This window comes from Atractosteus spatula, chromosome 6, assembly GCF_055471065.1.
Source record: "Atractosteus spatula isolate fAtrSpa1 chromosome 6, fAtrSpa1.hap1, whole genome shotgun sequence".
In the NCBI taxonomy this organism is placed as follows: domain Eukaryota; kingdom Metazoa; phylum Chordata; class Actinopteri; order Semionotiformes; family Lepisosteidae; genus Atractosteus; species Atractosteus spatula.
This window is the reverse complement of record NC_142711.1, coordinates 64598098-64616016: the sequence shown is the minus strand read 5'-3', so window position 1 is coordinate 64616016 and position 17919 is coordinate 64598098. Positions and strand designations below refer to the sequence as shown.

Below are 17919 nucleotides of genomic sequence, written 5' to 3'. Positions count from 1 at the left end.
CATTACAGCCTGATTAAGTGAATCCGTGCAGTAGTGCTAATATTTCTTCCGCAGGGTACGTGTGTTATGCGCAGATACTTGCATTGCGTTATGTACATGATCTTTTCAAATCACCAGCACTGTGGTACATTGAGCAAAGGACACAGGAAACACCCACAGCTGATGATTTACAATACTAAAAGGGGTTGGCAGCCCAGCCAGCGGTCACACTGTTCTTCTGCGGAGGCTAGACCGGCTCATGACTTTCTCAGAATGAACAGGCATTTGTGCAGTCTGACAGAAAGGCAGATAACCCAGCTCAACGCTCAATGGGCCTTTTTCTCAGCACTCATTAGCTATTAGACCTCGGGCTAATCACAGGGTCACCCTTAACTGTGTCATCCCTGCTGCTGCTATGACAGAGACAAGTCAAACACGATGCACCCTGAACCTTTGGAAACCGAACAGTAGTTTTCATTAGTGCTGGACACATACTGTATGAACTGACTCCCAGGGCATCTCAACACCTTCCTCTAGCTCATATTTTTAGTACCTATGCAAATTAGTTTGCTAATAAATTGTATTTGTATTTTTCCTCACTGGTACTACTGTAGCACATTTAAGAAGAAACTTATGCACTCAAGATGGCATTGAAGCAGTTTTCCCCTAATTTCACTTTATTTCTTAGTACTTGTTAATGCATGTCATTTGGGATGTTACTCTTCGCCACATGTTGCTGTTTTTCTGTAATTCAGAATCTTTTCACTAATAGAAATACTAGAATGCCTATAGTGGTCAGTCTTATTTAGAGAAATCTAGCTTGGAAAGCTATGTTAAGTATCATTTTAAAGAAAGAGTGAAAAAAATGCAGTGTTTCATTCCACATTAAGGTGTTTTTGTCCCTTGAAGCAGGGTAGAAAATAAAGAGAAGAGAACTAGAAGCTCACTGATAAAACAGTTCAATGAATGATGTAGAGTATGCTATAATACTACTATTATTTATCAGTGCTGGACTATTATGAGGGCTTCATATTTTGGGTCAAATAGCAAGAACAGCATCAATGTTTGGACTTAAAGGTCAAATAACTGCCCAGTGGAAGACAGGGTAGGTCTTTTTTGACTAACAGTTAAGTGTCTGTCCTGGACTGAACTGTCACAGAGCACTGTGCATATCTCTGCTCTGGCCTGAAGTCCCAAACAGCTCCACCTGAAGTGCCACAGAGCACTGTGACCTCATGGAGAGTCCAGCATGAACACAGCCATGCAAATCCTTTGATTGTTTGGCTCTTAAAGGACAGCACTGTTGTTTTATAATGGTGGGATCTCCGGGCACTTTCTGTTTTAACCTCAATGTGTCTTACAGTACTAGTGAAATAAAGGTTAAGGATGAAAAAAGAAACCCGAGCAATGTCGTCTGTTGCACATGTCTTTGTAATATATTTTGTGTGGAGCATTAATGCCAGCTGGGATCTACAAATCCACAGCTGTGATATGTATGCTCCGGTTGCTTTTATCAATTTAAAGACTATTAGTAATTATCGTGCCTGTAGAGCATGGTTTATCTGAAAGTCAAGCACTGAAAACTGAAAATGCAGCCCTCCCAGAAAGCCTTTAAACCCGCCTTTGGCACTGACACTCATGCAATTTGTGACTCCAAAGAAAGTCCCAGCTGTGTTTCAAAATTAAACACAGTGTGTAACGCCAGCATTGACTGTCTCAGCAAAAGTATTTACAAAGCCACTGGAAAGTTCATAGTTGCAATAGTAGCTATTTTTTTTCAGAACACAAGTCACTCCAGATATGTACTGTATAAAATCAAATTGCCCTTTGTGGAACGACAGCGATGCCAGGAAATAGAAACGTTGATGTTGAGACACTGTGTACACTCCTTGGTTAAATAAGGATGTTGTCAGCTCATGAAAACAGCGGGCTATGTGGACACTGATGCAGTGCAAGTGCACTCAGGTATTCTTATTATATCAATCACTCTCCTGACACCCTTACTGATGATTCAGTGAATTCAGTGATTCAGTGAAGATGAATGAAGTCTTACCTTCACACAGGATATTAAAAGCAGGGTGGAGTGATAGCATAGCACCCTTCGGAATAAAACAAAATACCCAACTAACATTCCAAAGCAGTGTACATTAGGAAAGACATGTATTATTGCTGTTCTTGTTTAGAAGAGTGTGGTCTCAGGGCTGTACAGAGTGCTTGGTTAACTTGACCTCAACTCCAGCATCACCAACCCCAGCCCATCCAGGGAGGAAAATCAATAGTTATAATTAATGTTCCAGTCAGTGAGCACCAGAGTGCTGGAGCAGGAAAAGAGAGAGCTTTCTTCCAGGGAATGTACAGCAGCAGTGGGGTTAATATTGAACAGGGCAGCAGAAGAAAATACCATACGTGAATGTCTGAATCTTTGCTGACTTGAACGGTTGTAAACATTTCTCCCGCCAGCTGTTTTCAATACCGCGCTGCTGTGGTGTGAAGAGCCAGCAGCTCAGAACAGCGGCTTTGGCTGCATGGTCACCCAAGGCTTCCAACCCAACCAAAACACATCAAGTACCTGACCTACGTGTACCAGCCCCTGTCCAGCTGCCAGCCCACCTCAGTGTCATGGTCTGACTTTGTTTTCAATTCCCACACGAAAAGGAATCAAGAGAGCTGTTTGGGGAAATGAATGTCCTTCAGTAAGCTAATATTAACATCTAGTGTGCACTTTGCACAGATCTGGCACTTAATTTTTAGACATTTGTCGAGATTTATTTTTACATTGGAGCTGCCACCAGTGCCCTGGAATCACGTCAGGAATGTGGACTCAGGGGAGTGCAGACACTTTAAATTGTTTCTGTAGTAGCCCCTTGCTCATACATCATGGCCAGCTCTCTCACACACAAAAAACTGTACAAGACATGCAGCAGTGACCACAGACTGCCTGTGGTCAGCGCAAGGCAAGAGAAAAGGGCTTCTAATTACGAGCACACTATCACTGAGCCGAGGACGATGACGTGTTTCTGAGCCACCACACTTGCAGTCAATCTGTGTGGGTTAGGTTACCACCTGTGTTCCTTCCACTGTACATTGACATGTACACACTGTAATCAATGAGACTTGCAATCACAGCAAGACAAGATGCAAAGGGTGTACATAGCAGTAGAATAAAACTGCAATGTAATGCTTGTTTGAGAAAACAAAACGTCTGAGAATGAGACACACCAGTCCTTACCTACACTGCTGCTATATCTGTTAAAGGTCAAAACCTTCCCATTAGAAATGGAAGATACTTGAGAGTTGCCTGAAACGGCTCCCAGGAGACTGAATTTAAGAGGGTTTCAAGAGGACATATTTATAGTTATTTGTACCATAACTGTCTGGGCCTTTTCGAGCTTCTTTTATCAACACAGCTTTAAAGTGGGGCTCTCTTGGATGTCAGTGTTTTATTAACTGGCCTTAAGGGGCTAGCATCTCTAATTCCACTTTCAGACAGTAAAAGGTTTTTGCTGAAGGTGATCATTACACTTGGTGTTAAGAGTGTAATAGGACCACAGCCCATTCCAGCAAACTGCTTTGTTGAACATTGTTCTGTCTGAGCACTGTAGAGTGTTACTCTCTGCTGTGTTGCCTTCATTCTGCACTTTAAATGCCTTTAGTTTGCTCTGAATCAGTGGGCAGACGGAGAGCTGGCTGCTTCCTCTGTGACAATGCCAGGAAGCTGCATCGAAAGAACTGGCTCCAGTTCCAGCAGATCTGGTGCATCAAGTGATTTAAAACAGCGTCCTTTCTGAAGCACTTGTGCTATGCAGGTTTTCTCGGGGAGAGGATGCCAGCCTCACTAAAATATAATCTGGAGCTTCGGGACATAATACTTTCTTACAACAATTCAGTTTATGTGATTGTTCCAAAATGCTCAGTATGTGAAATTATTTCCAGCATTTATCTCTTTCTCCCTGTAATTTGTTTTGAATGTGGCTGGGTATATCTTAAAAGACCAAAGCTGCAGAAACAGACTTTAATCCCTTATCCTGCAAAGTTAGCTCCCTGGTGTTTTTTTCCCCTGGAGGGGATATGCTGTAGAAACAAAAATTCAGCTCCCGCTTCAAGAAGTTTAACTGTTTACACTCTAAATCAAAAACATATTGTGAAATAAATGCAGTAAATCAGAGTTTAGATTATAACTCTGGTTATAGAAACATTATTAGTGTTCAATGAGTCTTACAATTAAAGATTCCAAACAGATCACAGTTTCTCCTTTACAAAAACAGCAATATTAACATTCTAACCTTCCACGTATTTGTCATAATTGTTTTTGGGCCATATATTAGCATTGTAGGATACAAAGTACTGCAGTATGTTTTTATTAATAAATTATAAATATGAGTGTTGTGGTGCTGTACTAGTAATATGACTTTTGTGTTAGTCTTTCAGTGTTTCATAAAAGTGCTCAGAAGACACCACTGTACAAGACTATAATGGTCAGATAGCAGCACGTGTGCAAGAATGGCTGGGCCTTTGGCCTTCCTAATGAAATAAGCTGTAGAATGCAATTAATGAATCTGCAATGCAGAAACTACGGTTGCAATGAAAAGCTACAGCATAATTTGAATTACTTATACCTGATGACAAGCCTTCTGACGAAAATGCAGTGTCTTGTGGTCAGATGCCTCAGATGAGCAGAATACTAAGTGGGCAAAATTGACAACTGTTCGTCTATTCACATGGGACTGAAGCATTTAATGCCAGAATTCTCCGGGTCAGAGTTCAATGTCAGAACCATCTAAGAATGAGGTGCATTTCAGCAGCTACAGTACCAATATTTCTGCTATGAAGACATTCACAAAAGAGTGCATTTTTATAGTCTGACACAAAAGGCCAGTACTATTGATAAAGTCTGTTTAGTAAGAACACCCTGGTTAAGTATTGGTCTGTGACACCTTGTCATGCACCCAGACCAAATTGAACCATTTCCATATAACCAAATGGACATTGTTTCAATTAAAAAAGTCATTGTTGTTTTATAGCCAACATGACTTGTACTATCTCACAAAAAAAACCTTTCAGAAAGACTGTAGTCAGCTGATAAAATGCTGCTCGTCTCTCAGCACAAACACACACATCAAAGACAGCCTGGCCACTTATAGGAGAAATGCAATATGTCTGTGTTGTGGAATTTCAGATGAATGTTTTACACCGTTTTTCAAAGCAGTACTCTAACACATTCAGACAGCAACATAAGAATTTACACCCTGCTTAATTCATGTCAAATAATGCATTTAATATCCTTAACAACAGTAAATAATAAAAATATTCAAAGTCAATGACATCACAGTCATTTTTTTTTCTGTGAAGAAATGGTTGATTTATGGTTGCCATTACCAACCTGGCAAAATTCCCTGAGAAAGATGCATCTAAGGTTTTAGCAAAACAAAGAAAGAAATGAGGAGTGAAGAGAGGAAAGTTTTGATATAGGATCTCAGCAATGTCATGTTTATGGATCCCCAGGGCAAGATGAAAAAACAAAGAGAGAGTGTTGGAGAGAGAAGAGTATGACTGTGGCACGTTACTCGCCTGATCGATTGTTAGGGGATGTCCGCACTGGGGAAATAGAAGGGGTGCGTGAGGAGGAGTATGGTCTTTGTCTGTCCCGTTCAATTGTTGAAGAAGACCCAACGAAATGATACTGTGAATATCCATCCTGGAAAACAAACAAGCAAAAGACAAGTGGGTCAGAGATGTTCGCTGACCGTGTTTCAGTGGCTTTACAAAATCTGAGGCAGTGAAAAGACACTGCACATACTCATAATGAAAAACACGGTTGGTGAGAACTATAAGAGATGTGCAGATGACTCGTGTTTTGAATAACCTCAGATATACACCGAGTAAAGTCGCTCACTCGATCACTCAATCCAGATGTTGCATGTTACAGGCTGGGTCATGTCATTTTACTTTTAAATGGATCTCTAAAATTTTAGTTAACTAAATTAAAAAAAGTACCACAACTGAAGATAAACATGAGGATATACAACATAACTTGTAGAATCAATTCAATTCCAGCTTCCATCTTCAAGAGGAGGTGCTGGCATGCATAGTTATCATCAGTGGAATTTTACCTGGAACTGATGCACACTGGTAGGATACGGCAGGTTACAAGCACATGTGTATTTCACTCTGTTGTGTGTATAAACAGGGCACAGTCTCATTTTCTGGTGAGGCTGAATAAAAAAATCAGGCATCAGTCTCATAAGAAGCTGTTACTTCAAATGCCTTTAATACTTATCTTTCATCTGGAGTGGGTGAACAGACAATCAAGGTAATAGCCTGCAGGTGCCTACCCTGACAATTCCAGTTATACAGAAGGAACATTTATTGCTCATTTGTACAAACAATAACAATCTGAGTGTTTAATCTCCATCTGCTGAGAAAGACCTAAGACGCAAATAAGTGAACTCAATTTCTTGAATTGGAAATATCTTCTTCTTGAAAACATTTCATCCCAAATACTACATGCTACAAGCACAACTGTGCACTAAAAAATCAAAACCCAAAACTCCTCAAAAAAAGTAATAACCAGCACCTGAGTGACATGGCTTGAAGCTCAATTCTTAATATTTAACTTTTCTTCTCTGGTCTCAGTAAAAAAAAAAAGAAAACTGGAAATAAAAACAGAACTAATTAGAACTTTATAATTATTTTGAAAGGTTTCAAAGCGTAGAGCGTCCTCCTGTGGCAAAGATTGGAGGAGATAAAACATGCACAGGCTCTAGAAACTCATCTACACAAATGGCCAAATTCAAGCTGAATTGAATGAAACAGAAATATACGTCAATACAATGTGCTTCAATGACCATAATTTATTTGAAGGTAAATGGTGCTCTTATAGGAGAATAAATACGACAATATACAGTTTTCTGGTTTTTTTTCTATAGTTCACGGGGTAGCTGTAGAAACTGTAGATGATAGCTTTTAGTTATAAGCAAAAGGAAAACACATCTATCTACTATCAAACGACCAACAGTTGGAACCTTGAAGTGTGATGCAATACCCAAGTTGGTGTTCGTCGAGTCACTTCGTATCATCTAATATATTCAACCATTTTTTCCATAATAAAATGTTTTTAAAAAAGCTCAACACTTAAGAAATCATGTTGAATGAAATTAGCTAGACGGATTGGTATCTAACCTCAGAAGTGCAATGCTCACATGGGAAGGTGACAATAACGGGAAAGATGAGAAAGTAAGAAAGGTTACAAACAGGAGGAGTCCAGTCTGCCCATCGAGCCCAAGTGGTACAGTAGGAAGTAGTTAAGCAATCCAAGGATCTAATTCATCTCTGTCTCGAAGGAAGCCATAGTTTCAACTTCAACAACATGGTTGGGTAGTTTGTTCAATCAAAAACACAACCCTTTGTTACAAAACAGTTGCCTCCTGTCCTTGGGTTTAAATGTACTTCCATAAATGCTTTTCCAAAAACCAGGTATGAAAATTGTTGGGTTGGGTCAAGGCAGAGAATAAACTTAACGCTGCATGAAAACCAATCCTTAAAAATGTAAGACGGCTTCTATCTCTTCCCTACAAAGTTGAAGATGTAATTTGTTTTTCACCTAACAAAATCCATTGTGGAAAGACAATATAAACACAAAATAATTACTGCTTACATTAACAAGATGATTGACAGCAAAAGCAATTCTGAAAGCCAGTTGCAAAGGGAAAGAAACAGCGAGGTGCTTCAAGCAAGTCATCTGACGCTGGGTGACAGCAGCGTTGATTGGATGCACAGATGGAAAAACAATTGAAATATTGAGCAAATGACAGATTCGAAACAACTGAGTAAAGAATTAAAATCCAAATCTGTGCTTCAGGGCCACAGTGAAATAAACAAACTGATATTCTTGAGCATCTGGAAAATGGTAAAGAAGCCAAGAATACTGTATGTTTTAAGAGTATCCTTAGAAATCCCGATTGAAACACAAAAACAATTTCACTTTGGCATAATAAAGTCTTTGTGGGCCAGATTTTGTTTCTATCTGAAAGGTTAAAAGTTCTTTACAAAACCCAGCTTGCAAGGTAGGACTGCGGTTCTTATACAACCGTTAAGCTTGTAACAAATAATGACATTCGGCAAGTATCTACAACCCCCGCTCCCAGGTGGGGAAAGGCAGCTAACTGGTTTAATTCTTTTTAAAAAGAAAGAACATTGGAAATACACTAGCCTGCCACAGCTAATGTCCACAATGTTAATGAGCTGGGCAGCAGTCACTGTGCACTGAGAGTCCTGCTTTGCAGTCCTGCCTTAGCCTGCCTGTTGTGAGTTGCAGACACAAGGCAGTCTGCTTGAGGAGTAACCCAACAGGAGACTTTCACTTCTCATGACTACAGAGTCTGTGTACAAAGCAGCTCCTTAACTGCTAAACATAACAGTTAATTCAATTACAGAATCACAGAGGTCAGTTCTTACACCTGTGGATGGGCAGGTCTAGCACATTACTCCCTATGGCCTGTGCTTTAGTTTTCACACTGCAGATTCCTAGTGCAGTTCATCCCTGTTTCATATTCTGCATTGATTTTAAGATACAACAAGGTTCAGCTAAGAAAGGAGCTAACACTGCGAAGCCAACCTGAGAGAAATCTCAGTGTGAGGTGGAGTGATCCTGTACATACAGTGGTAGAGAAGAACAAGAAGGGTAAATAATTCACCTCTGGGTTTATTCTCAGGCGAATTCAGATACAATTCTTTTTCACTCATTTACTGCTGAGGTGAAGATCATGTCATTGGTTTCTGGTAGTGTTTTGTTTTGTATTTATCTTATATTTACTCTGAGGTGCAATAAGGACATCTGAGGTACAAAATGTTACGTAACAGAGAGAACAGAAATATGACATCAGAAGACCACATCAATCACTAATCAAAATACTCTGTAGAGATAGGAATACTTTTGAGATATAAAATCATCAGCAGCATGTTCAGAAAACTGCAAAGATGGACATTCTGGAGAGTCTTTTCAAAGAGTTGGAAATATGGAGCAACGTAACTCAAACGTCTCATTCCTGACTCAAGTTCAGAAAAGATTGAAGCGTCAGTCTATGTGACTTGTGAACTGAGATGAAGAATTAGGAAACAGAGGACTAAGTATTTACCCAGAGCATTTTACACACAATCACAATGATGGGAGCACTTGCAAACTTTACCAACAAAGGAAACACAATGTATAAAGCATTGATTTCCATTTCAAAACAAACACTTTAACCTGAATGAAATGATTACCCTTTTCTGTGGAGTTCAGACATCTCTTACACCTCGTCTTTACTCAGAAGGCTGCACATGTGCTTCAGAACCAAAAGGACCATGTTAAAATCTGCAAGGAGCCAGGAGGTGGCACAGGCTGACAGACAAGAGCATCAGAAAGAGAAGACAGGCCCATTTCTTGAAAGACCAAGGCTAATCATTTCCCGAGCAGCTTGCTACCAGATTCAATTGCAAATCCAATCTCATTATCGCAAAGGAAGCACTAAAGAGAAGCTGGAGTAACTGGTATGGCTGCAGCTTTAAAAGCTTCCTACATGTGAGAATCCACATCAAAGGGTGTGTGCGTCCACCCACAAAGAGCCCCAGCTGCGCCTGGGTCACTGTCGGACAGAGACAGGTATTGCCAAAGATGACATGCAATTGCCTTAGGTGCTGAGGGCAGAGTGGGGTTAGTCAGCCGGGGCACAGCCTCCCTGTGGCCTGTGGCACATGCAGGCTTGTGGGGCTGGTGCTGACGGACGCGCCTCTGCACCAGTGAGCACGGAGCCTCCAGTAGGGAAGGAGTCTGTCGCCAGACACAGGGTTCGTGGCTGTGAGCTGAGTCATGACAAAGGCACTTCTGGAGATTCCAAAGCAGGTGGGTATATTGTATATTAAATAATAGCTATCAATTTGTAATTAAAAAAAACAGAAGATAAAAGCATGTTCTGATAGCGCCTCATTATCACGTTGATACAAAATAAAACACAAACTATAACTTTCCATTTTCTTTGTAGCTGGTAAGAAAATTAGAAACCTGCACAATGTTTTCTGTAGTTATTTCTTCAGTGTCAATGAGACATCTGTGCTTATTGTAGGTAATTGAACTTTAACTAAACAATAGGTCATGAATAGAAAAAACACTCCAATTTATCCAGTACAATGACTTCGTAGAGTATCTTCGTAGTATCTTTGGAGGTTCTTTCATGAACCACATAGTGTGGCCTGAAATGATTTCTTTTCATAATACATTTTTCATTTGGTAAAATTCAACATTAATCTTACAGTAGCAAATGTTTCCTCTGTTTTTTTCACATACAGTGATAGTTCAATAGTTCTTTGTGAAATGTGAACTGATTCAGAGCTTTTTCAAATGAAATCACTCACATTTCGATATGAACTGTCAGTGCGATTCGCAGTACGAGACGTGTGTGCACACTTGAAAAGCAACATATACTCATATACAGCACAGCAAACTCATTAACAAAATGTTGCACAGATGATGCAGTCATTATGTTCTTTAACAAAGCTGAAAGTGCTGTGAATCATAAACTTCCAACAGCAAAAATAGCTCACAATCTAAGACCTTCAAGGAAAGATTGCTTTTTTAGAAACTGCTAGAAAGGTACACATCACAAAAGGCAGTGCCATAAATTCCAGCTCAGAATCAGTGGTTCTGGGAGGCAGCAGGGACTTCCCATCAGCTTGAAACCAACCTTGTTTAGGCAAAGGCAGCTGGGACCTAGAAGGTTCTGATAACTCCCTGGCCTCATCGGTGTGATGGAAGATATTTATTTTTCTTTTAGTCACTTGTAACCTTGGAAACAGTCTAAAGCACATGTCTGCAGCCCTTTCCAGGCTTCTTAGTTTCATATGACATTACTAATCCCTGTTTCGCTTTTATGTTTTCATTTTTTGTGGATTAAATGCTCGGTGCAATACATTTTGGAAGAGAAAATCCAAACACAGTTTTGTCTTCACTGATCAAGGCAGCAACAGACATTCAAGATGTGTCCACTTCTCATGCAGCACACAGGCTAAGCAAATTCACATGTGGAAATGGGACTGCTGAAACACACTTTGCCACCGTTCAGAAGATGTATGAATCAAATCTACTGGTCACAATTATTGCGTTTTTGTATTCTGTTTTTAAGGATTTATGTTCTTCCCCGTGCAAGTGTAATATGGGAAAAAATTAATCTCAATCAAGCTCATTTAGCAAAACTCCCGTGTACGATGTGTTAGTGCACTGATAGGAAAGTATTACAATGAAAATTAACCATAACAGAAACCGCACATCAACTTTAATTACTATCCCTGCATTGCTTATTATAATCTGTTATTCCCTATCTTCTTAACAGTGCGGCAAATGATGCAAAATTATATTTCTTTTAGGACATACACTGTAGTGAAAGTGAGTGAGAGTAACAATTTGCTAAACCAGCAGCTGCCTGTATTGTATGTGTACAAGGATTCTGATACAGGGAGAGCATGTACAGTATACTGTGTGCACTGCATACACCATAAAGCAGAAACACAGTAAATTGAAATGGATTTCTACAGAGCCCCATTCAACCGAAGTGGGCAAGGGCTCCAGGGAGATGAGGTGGAAAAGGCACATGAAAGGAAAGGAAAGATAGAGTTCAGATAGTGATAGGTAAAGCGTTGATAGAAAGAACTGTACAAAGTTATCAACACACTGTCAGAAGGAAGGACTGCAGCCCTGTGATAAAGAGGTAGGGCTTCGGCTCGGTTGAGTCTAGCAGTGTGAAAAGAGCACCGAAAGTGAAGCATCACAAGTTGCAAAATAATGAACCATCAGAGCAAGACCTGTATCACTCATTCTGCCACAACAATTGTCCTTGTGATCCACCACATACTGGTACAATGCACCAAAGTGTAGTTAATGTACATTTCTCTGCATGCAGATGGTCAAGGAAATACAGTATAATGTTCAGTAATCTAATATTGTTCTAATAATATACACCTGATTAGCAGCATTTTATTCAACCAGGTGCTAATTCTCCTCTTAGTCCCACCTGGTGCCCCTACTGCTTCGTTCTAAAGGACCTCCAGTTTCCATTTAGGAATTGCAACACAAAATCACTTTACCTGAGATGATGGAAGACACAGCTCAAAAAGCCTACTGAGAAATGAGATTGTATGAAGGCTATGACAGTTTTGTGCTGGTCAGTCGTTTTTTGTGAGCTTTACTCAACTATCAACTATCAACTATCTGGTAGAGTCAGGAAACCCAGTTTCTCAATTTTATTAATCTTGGGAACTGTTTGCCGTAAGAAGAGCTGAAATTTTCAAGAGTATTACTGGAATCTGAAAATTGAGGCAATTTGGTTTCTTCTTCAAATACAATTTTCAGAGCTCTTCATCATGTTCTAACATCTCACATAAACTGCGAGACCTTGACACTCCCTCTTTTGCTCCACCCTGAGGATGAACTGAAGACCAGGCTGAGCTGGTTAGTAAAGTTAAACCCACTACTTGCCTGTTAGACCCCACCCCGACGCTCCTACATCATTATTTCTGTCCTGTGGCGACCAAAATCATCCTTGAGCTGCAGAGCTTTGCTCTCAGAAAATCACACTGCTAAACACAAGATACTAAACATACTACTGACAGCTTAAGCACTGTGATTATGGGCCTACATCAAACATACCTTTCTCGTTGAGTATTCTTGAATGTGGTGAGGCGCAACAATTCAACAACCACCTCCTGCCGAATAAACTGTAGGGCCATCTTCAATGATTCTTTAGACTGCTTCTTAGCATGGAAATGGCCCTTGTCAAGTTTGTTAACGATCTTTTAATGGCTTTAGACTCGAGCGCTTTCATTGGCTTAGTGCTTCTGGTCCATGGGGCCATGATATTATCCTTGCTACGACCCTCGAGTCCTTTAGCTCTTATCTCCTTGTCAAAAAGGACTTTGTCTCTGTGGGTCATTTCAGGACTGTTACTGGGTTGGTCTGCTCTCGTGTCCCTCAGGGGACTATACAGTACATGCTTCCAGTATACACATGCTTCCAGGTGGCCAAATATTTCAGTATCATTCTGTTCATTTCCACCTTTACACAGTTGCTTCTCAGATTTAAATGCTAACCATCACTGTCTCCACTGCCAACTGGATGTGAAATTTTGCACGCATCAAATACTGCAAGACAGCTAACTGAGGTCTAATTACTTAATTCTGTACATCCATTATGGAAATCAAAATCTCCAAATGTGGAGATTTACATTTTGTTTTAGTTTTTTTAGATATTGTTGGACTTTCATGGCCACAAATAGCATTTTCCTTTATTTCTATTTTCCCTATTTCTGACCTCTTGTTAACTCCAGGCCTGGCAGGGCTCTCGATTCCTCTGACACCGATGTCTTTTGCCTAAGACCAGATTATTAACTGCAGTTGAGACAGCTGTCTCCTGCTTTACATGTAAGCTCACCTGCAGATTCAGGAATTTGAGCCCCTGTCTTCTGTCAAATCTCGCCTTAAAACTCATTCATTTAAAATTACCTGACCCGATTTTCCCCGTGCACATCATCATTTTGAGTAGCTCTTTTGTTTGTATTTCAATTTTTTATGGAGTTTTTATTGCATAGTAGTTTTAATATTTTGCGGGGAAATGCACTAAGATAGTTTATCATTATTATTGATTAATTAAATGTTTAATACCTTCTGGGGCTTTTAAAATATATATTTCCATATCTCCCATGCATGTCCTGCGAGTTTGGTCTGGCGGTGAGGTAGCCTGCTAGGCAGACAGAATGACTAGAAAGAGATGTTCTATTCTGAGCCTTGTGCTTTTCTGAGCCACAGCTCTTAAAAAGCTAGTTCACATTTTCCTATTATTTTTTCAAAATAAATACCTTTCTGTTTGATCCTCACTGAGCTCCCACACACACACGTATACATTGTAGGCTCGTCTCCAGAGGATGTATTTCATGTAGAGATGAAACCAGGCTGATGGAAGTAAGGTTTAATGTGGTGTGACTCACAGGTTTCACAGATCTTTAATGTTTCTGAGTGTTAAAAAAAAAACTCCTCATTTTTTAGATATTAAGTGTGCTTCATCTGACTTCTAAGTGCTTTTTTTTAGTTTGCGACAACAATATAAATGGCACACGTATGAATGGAAAGGTAGGTATGCTTGCAGCAGATTAATGCACACTTATTATATTTTATCTAAAGATTATGAGAGATAGTAAAGCTGTTTTAATATTTTTTTTCAAAGGTATTCTTTCAGATGAACAATATTTTAACGACAGGGTGGGAACCTACTGAACTGGGATTGTTAACACACCTTTTAAGGCCATTTCTTTTAATAAACTCACATCTTCCAATACCGGTATTTGATCTATCTTGTTCAAGACAGAATGTGCTATTCCTGCTGCTTCCGGCACTATTCCCTGTAAGCGTCACTCACTTCCTTATTATCATCGGGAGACTGTAGGGATCTCTGAGCGGGATTCTCCGTCTCACTTCGTAAATGTAACATTTAACTGCTTTCTGCAAAATAATAACTTGTAATGATGCACAGTGTGGAGAGGGCGTGGGAGCTGCAGTAATTGTCTTTTTGTATAGAAGCACTAACAGAGCTCGCATGACTCACTCGGGGAATCCTCGCCCGGAGGGGTTCGCTCCTGGGCGGGGACACGGGGGGCGCTTCTCCTGCAGGTCAGCCAGGGGGTCCCCAAGAGGACTGAGCTGACCGCTGACCCTCCTTTAGTCTGAGGGGGCATGATTGCAGTGGGGGGAGCAGGATTAGACTGAAGAGATACTGGAATTCTTAGCTTGCATGAGTCTTTCTCTTAGCAGTTTATCCTTTGCAAAAAAAGCAAATAAAGCTTTAAAAATCCAAAGGAAATTTGAAAACTCACCATATGCTAGCTCACAAATGAGCAAGGCCACTGGGATTCCTAAATTTCTTCTGTAGCTACTGTACGTACAGTAGTGTATTATTACGTATTATTAAATATAATAATTATATTTTAACATACGGTACTAATAGCCCTCTCACTCCTGTAACTGTACAAACCACCAGCAATAATAATGAAATTAATTCTGACTCCACATAGTGGAATAGAATAGCCCAGTGAATTTTAGTCTGAAACCTACAGCCAATCTTGTGAAACACCAAATAATCAACCAATACATCGGGTACGATCTTTATCGGACGTTTCACAGATACTGAATGAATTAAATCCCCTCTTATACAGGAGCTGGATACACTGTCAGTCTGACACGAGTTTTTAAACTGAATGCCTTTAATCGATATCAGGAGGAAGGTATAATGGATGGACACGTCGACACGTCATTTGATAACAAATCTCAAGGAATGTCTACAAAAAAGGTGAAGAACAAATGTCAGGACAAGGTTGTACACCTCAGAGAAAATGTTACATTTCACTCACATGTGGCTTCCTGTCTCTGTACCTGAATGTTGACCTGCAAAAGCCCAGATTGTGGAAAACACAGGAGAAAAGCGATAAACCAGAGAATAACACTATGATTCAGGACAAAGCTCACACCCAGGTTTGATTGCCATTGTAAACTGCTGCAATGCACGTGGCAGATAAAAAAAATCTGTTTCATATTATTTCCACCTGAAGATTCTGTTCTAAAGACCGTATAGAGCCACAGCCACAGCTGTGCACCTGACAGTCCTGAAGTGATTAGCTGAGGCTGAAGCAGTGCTCACTCTTGCCCTGAGTCACCAGGAGCTTCCTTGTTCCTGTTTCTGTCAGGCTGCCCCTGGGGGCTCTTTCCAGTTAGTTAATGCTCACATGCTCTGTGTTCATTTAGGTACATGTTTTTCAACTCTTTAAGTCTTCCTTTCCGAAACCGTCTGATCTCATTAGGGGCTGCCTTTCTCTGTCTAGGTCTGTCTGAACACATTTTTAGCACATTAATCAAGGCTGCTCTAGAATTCTTCGTCCCTCAGTCCATCCAGTCCAGGCACAGTTTTGTCAACAAGTGCGTTTATGTACAGTATTTATAATCCACCCAGCTTTACTGAGAGATGGACCAATGTAAGCAAGTTTGAGACACTGAAAAAAAAAACACCACGGGCATGTTCAAGGACTGTTTGGGGATTAAAACCTAAAAAAAACCAAACAAACAAACTAACAAACAAATTGCATCCCTCTCTTCTGGAAACACAGAAAGAACTATAAGACATATTTCACTTCCCCCAGCAAAGTAAATTATTATTTTTTAAATCAGATGTAGCAGTGTTACCGGGATCCCAGGGCAGCAATCACGAAAGAAAATGGTTCCTTTTAAAGGTAAACGGCCTATTTAAGATGCAGCTGTGTACGCTGCTCGCATTCTGATGAAGCTGAGCAAGAGGCCATGACCAGAGGGGCTTGACATCTGAATGCAAAGGGGTTTGGCTGTGTCTTCAGCTGCACAGCGCCACCTACAGGCTGCACAGCTCTTTATATAACACTGTGTGTGCAGCTGTAGTTTCTTTGACCAGGCAGAGGCAGGGAGGGCATGGGAAACTGTGTGCTGGGACAGATACACATGGATCTCTATACAGATCAGCGTCCAGATGTGCAGTAGGGGCGGAAGAGACAAGCAATGACCTAGGGTCACTGCTGGGATGCTGTTTCCAAGTGACACATGGAGGGGTCACGTCAACAAAATAATTCAAAATAGCCTCTCGAAACAGATGAATCGCATAAGTATGGTTTATGAATGTAAATGAGTAAAATGAGAAGTTTTGTTTGACAGGGTAACTTTTTGCTAGATCTTTACAAATTAAACACGTGTCCAGGCACCCAAAGACATATACAGCAGGAATTAAATATAGAATTAACACATTCTGCACATCCACCTTTGTCTGAAAACGTAGGCAGTTCTGCTTTTGGAATATTTTTAAGAGTTACAGTCTTTATTTAACACATTTTCACAGATTTCCAAGGTTTGATCCAATCGGAATATTTTGCTTTTGTTCAGAAGAGTCATCAGCTTAGCTGACAGCCATTAAAAACTTCAGAATGAGTGTAGCTACTGTACATTTATTTCACACATTGTTCCTAGACTACAAGGATACAAACCATAACATTTTATCAAATCTTTAAGAGAGCATGTGTATAATGTTAATAATTGCATACAGCCTTTTGTTGGTATCAGTGTTTGTATGTGATTAACTGCTCACAATAAAATAATTAAGGAAGAAATATATATCATTGCAGAATTCAAGGAAATGGTTTGTGATTAATGTGTCATACACTAAGTGAAAAAAACTGCTTTAGTAAATTTAGCTTTGGCTGTTCTGAAAAGAGATGGTAAATGTATCAGGAGTAACATAATTCTAAGTCATAAACTATTCAGTAGGAAAGAAGGCCACCACTTCACATAGGTGCTAATTAATTGAATGAAAAACAGGAAAATATTTGTATTGGGATTAGCAAAGAGAAAGGAATTATACACAAACCATATACAAACGGATTGACTAGGTTTCTGCAAATAAAAACCTTTAACTTCAGTCAGGGTGATGTGATGTCAGCCTTCATCATCAATTACATTCTCTTTGAAAAATAAGTCAAAACTTAGAATTATTAAGAAATGGAAAAGGATGCTCAGGGAGCCACTGAGTGGCTTAATTGGTAAAAGTGCTTCTCCAAACTCCAGTTGGACTCTCTGATAAGATCAGATCACTTTATTGGCCGTATGCAATTTCTTGCATTAGGAATTTGTCTTTTCGCAGACCCCAGCTTGCTCTCCATGAGACACACAGACAGGGAGAGAAGCTGGGGGTCAGAGCGCAGGGTCAGCCATTGTACAGCGCCCCTGGAGCAGCTGGGGTTAAGGGCCTTGCTCAGGGGCCCAACAGAGTAGGAGTTCTCTGCCAGCAGTGGGATATAAACCGGCAACCTTCCAGCCAGAGGTGCAGATCCTCAGCCACAGAGCCACACACCA

General features: G+C 40.2%; 1 protein-coding gene across 1 annotated transcript in view; it reads right to left on the bottom strand.

The window, feature by feature from the left end:
• LOC148833189 (catenin delta-2-like) overlaps positions 1-17919 on the bottom strand; it is a 313017-nt gene that overhangs the window by 8382 nt on the left and 286716 nt on the right. The window contains exon 20 of the mRNA XM_088918834.1: positions 5548-5674. Within this exon, the coding sequence (XP_088774960.1) occupies positions 5548-5674 (127 nt within the window). The remainder of the gene's footprint in view (positions 1-5547; positions 5675-17919) is intronic.